This window comes from Lissotriton vulgaris, unplaced genomic scaffold (genome assembly GCF_964263255.1).
Source record: "Lissotriton vulgaris unplaced genomic scaffold, aLisVul1.2 SCAFFOLD_4468, whole genome shotgun sequence".
Lineage (NCBI taxonomy): Eukaryota > Metazoa > Chordata > Amphibia > Caudata > Salamandridae > Lissotriton > Lissotriton vulgaris.
The window spans coordinates 120,573-123,630 of record NW_028250732.1 but is presented as its reverse complement, the minus strand read 5'-3'; the positions used below and the strand labels follow the sequence as shown (position 1 = coordinate 123,630).

Below are 3,058 nucleotides of genomic sequence, written 5' to 3'. Positions count from 1 at the left end.
AGCTGACACGTTAACAACCAAAAGATTGGAAAATTACCTTTGTTCAACAACCGTTTTTAACCAGTTACACAAGTTTGAGACTATCTGACTCTGGGTAGAAAACCACAACCCACTCTGCTCACTCTTGTGAAAACCTTAAAAATTCACCACTTTATTGTGTTCATAACCATCTCAGATTGTTTATTTTTTATTGTGTACTGTTCTGTATTTCTATGTAAATCGCCTCAACATTATCTGCTGTGCGTGAGTGATATGTAAAACTGTTAAATATAAAAATTGATTAAATGAGCACAGTTGCGCTATAGGTAATGTAAATAAATCCTCGTCTTCAGAACTACAAACCTTAACCTTACACCAAACATAGAAAGGGTAAAAGGAACTGATGTTCTGAGACTCGTGATCCACAATCGTACTGTGCACGTTCTAACACCCTCAGTTACTGCCATTACGTCAGTGCAAAAAGGTACTTATCAGTTTAATTAATAAATATCAGACTAACACCTTATCACTGCATTGCTAAGAACCTATACAAATAGATTTGAGAAAATCTTCAGTCACAAAATAAGTTGCTGCCGGATAGGCTATAACCTAAAGACTATTATCTGCTAGAAATATTTCGACAGGTGTTACAGGGCTGCTTTCAGACATATTTTGCTCACTTGAAGTGTTAAGAAAATTACACACAATTTCTTTTAGAGATAAATGCTGAACATTATCTAAACAAGCCCAACTCTAAAATCGGGTTCACTCTTACTGTGGCATATAAGCAAAAGATAACTAAACGTAGAGATATTAACTCTAGGAATACACCTTATAAAAACACGGACTGTGAGAACAAATTCAGTGTTTAAAACCGCCTCAATCAAGGCAAAATAACCTAAGTTGGGGAAAAAAGTTACATGTGCCAAAAAAGATACAGCCATAAGTCTTATCTCACAGAATTTGACACAATGCACACTGGGGGAAACCACTCTCAGTGCAAAGTATGCCAAAAAAGTTTCAGGCATAAATCTTATCTCACTGTGCATATGAGAATCCACACTGGGGAAAAACCTTATCAGTGCTCTGAATGCCAGAAAAGGTTTAGTATCAAAGCGAGTCTATATCGACATGCATTAACCCACTCTGTGGAAAAACCTTACCAGTGCGCTGAATGCCCAAAAAGTTTCAGCCGTAAATCTTATCTCACTGAGCATTTGAGAATCCACAGTGGGGAAAAACCTTATCAGTGCTCTGAATGCCAGGAAAGGTTTAGTATCAAAGCGAGTCTATATCGACATGCATTAACCCACTCTGTGGAAAAACCTTATCAGTGCGCTGAATGCCAGAAATGTTTCAGTGACAAAAGAGCACTTACTATACATACAAGGACCCACACTGGGGAAAAACCTTACCAGTGCTCTGAATGCCAGAAATGTTTCAGTTACCAAAGTATTCTCGCTTGGCATAGAAGAACCCACACTGGGGAAAAATCTTTTCAGTGCTCTGAATGCCAGAAATGTTTTATTGACAAAAGCAGTCTCGCTTGGCATATAAGAACACACACTGGGTATAAACCTTTTCAGTGCTCTGAATGCCAGAAATGTTTCAGTATAAAAAGCAGTCTCACTCAGCATATAAGAATCCACACTGGGGAAAAGCCTTATCAGTGCTCTGAATGCCACAAATGTTTCAGTGTAAAAAGCAGTCTCACTAAGCATATAAGAATCCACACTGGGGAAAAGCCTTATCAGTGCTCTGAATGCCAGATATGTTTCATTCAAAAAAGCAGTCTCACTCAGCATATAAGAACCCACACTGGGGAAAAACCTTATCAGTGCTCTGAATGCCACAGATGTTTCAGTGAAAAAATCAGTCTCACTCAGCATATAAGAACCCACACTGGGGAAAAGCCTTATCAATGCTCTGAATGCCACAGATGTTTCAGTGAAAAATTCAGTCTCACTCAGCATATAAGAACCCACACTGGGGAAAAGCCTTATCAATGCTCTGAATGCCACAGATGTTTCAGTGAAAAAAGCAGTCTCACTTACCATATAAGAATCCACACTGGGGAAAAGCCTTATCAGTGCTCTGAATGCCAGATATGTTTCAGTCAAAAAAGCCATCTCACTGAGCATATAAGAATCCACACTGGGGAAAAGCCTTATCAGTGCTCTGAATGCCAGATATGTTTCATTCAAAAAAGCAGTCTCACTCAGCATATAAGAACCCACACTGGGGAAAAACCTTATCAGTGCTCTGAATGCCACAGATGTTTCAGTGAAAAATTCAGTCTCACTGAGCATATAAGAATCCACACTGGGGAAAAGCCTTATCAGTGCTCTGAATGCCAAAAATGTTTCAGCCAAAAATCTCAACTCAGTAAACATGTGAGAATCCACACTGGTGAATAAAATTATCAGTGCTCTTAATGTCAGAAAAGATTCAGAGGTAGAGATGGTTTCAAGCACCATAAGAAAACACACCATTAAAATAATTCAGTGCTCCGAATGCCAGAAAAGCATTAATTTTAAACGCAATCTCCCTCTACATGAGCAGACGCACACAAGGAAAAAACATTACCCATACTGTGAATGCCAGAAATTCCTATTTGATAGGCACAGCCTCACCAACCATAAGCGACTCCATACTGATGAAAAACCTTATGAGTTCTTTCAGTGGCGTCACTAGGGGGGTGCGGGGGGTGCGGACCGCACCGGGTGTCACCCCATCATGGGGTGACACCAATCTGGTTAGTTAGCCTCAGCCTCAGCCTCGCCCTCACGGTACCTCTCTGCTGCGGCTGCCTGCCAGTGCTTCACTGCTTTTTATTTATAGTGCATCAGCATCTGTGCAAGCCTTGATTGAAGCCGCCGCCCACCGCAACTTTGTCTTAGCGCATCGAGTTGCGCACCTGCTTACAAAATAAAAATATTATACTACTCTGCAGTCAGTACAGTGATTGTGCACTGCAGCACGTCGCCACTGGCCACGCACGCACGCACACTACGCACCGGTGGGGTCGGTGATGATTCGGATGCGTGGTGTACCCACCCAGTTTGGGTCCCAGGGCCGT

The 3,058-nt window shown here is 41.3% G+C and overlaps 1 protein-coding gene across 2 annotated transcripts; it reads left to right on the top strand.

Annotated features, from left to right (window-relative positions):
* The first annotated feature begins 899 nt into the window (after positions 1-899).
* LOC147663149 (uncharacterized) lies at positions 900-2,577 on the top strand. Of its 2 annotated transcripts, XM_086950636.1 has the most exons (2): positions 951-1,081; positions 1,592-2,577. In XM_086950636.1, exons 1-2 carry the CDS (start codon positions 951-953, stop codon positions 2,394-2,396), a joined length of 936 nt encoding a protein of 311 aa, XP_086806762.1. In that variant the 3' UTR covers positions 2,397-2,577. The 2 variants fall into 2 exon arrangements, with proteins under 2 accessions (XP_086806761.1, XP_086806762.1); XM_086950635.1 differs by having other exon boundaries at positions 900-2,577.
* Positions 2,578-3,058: the final 481 nt, after the last annotated feature.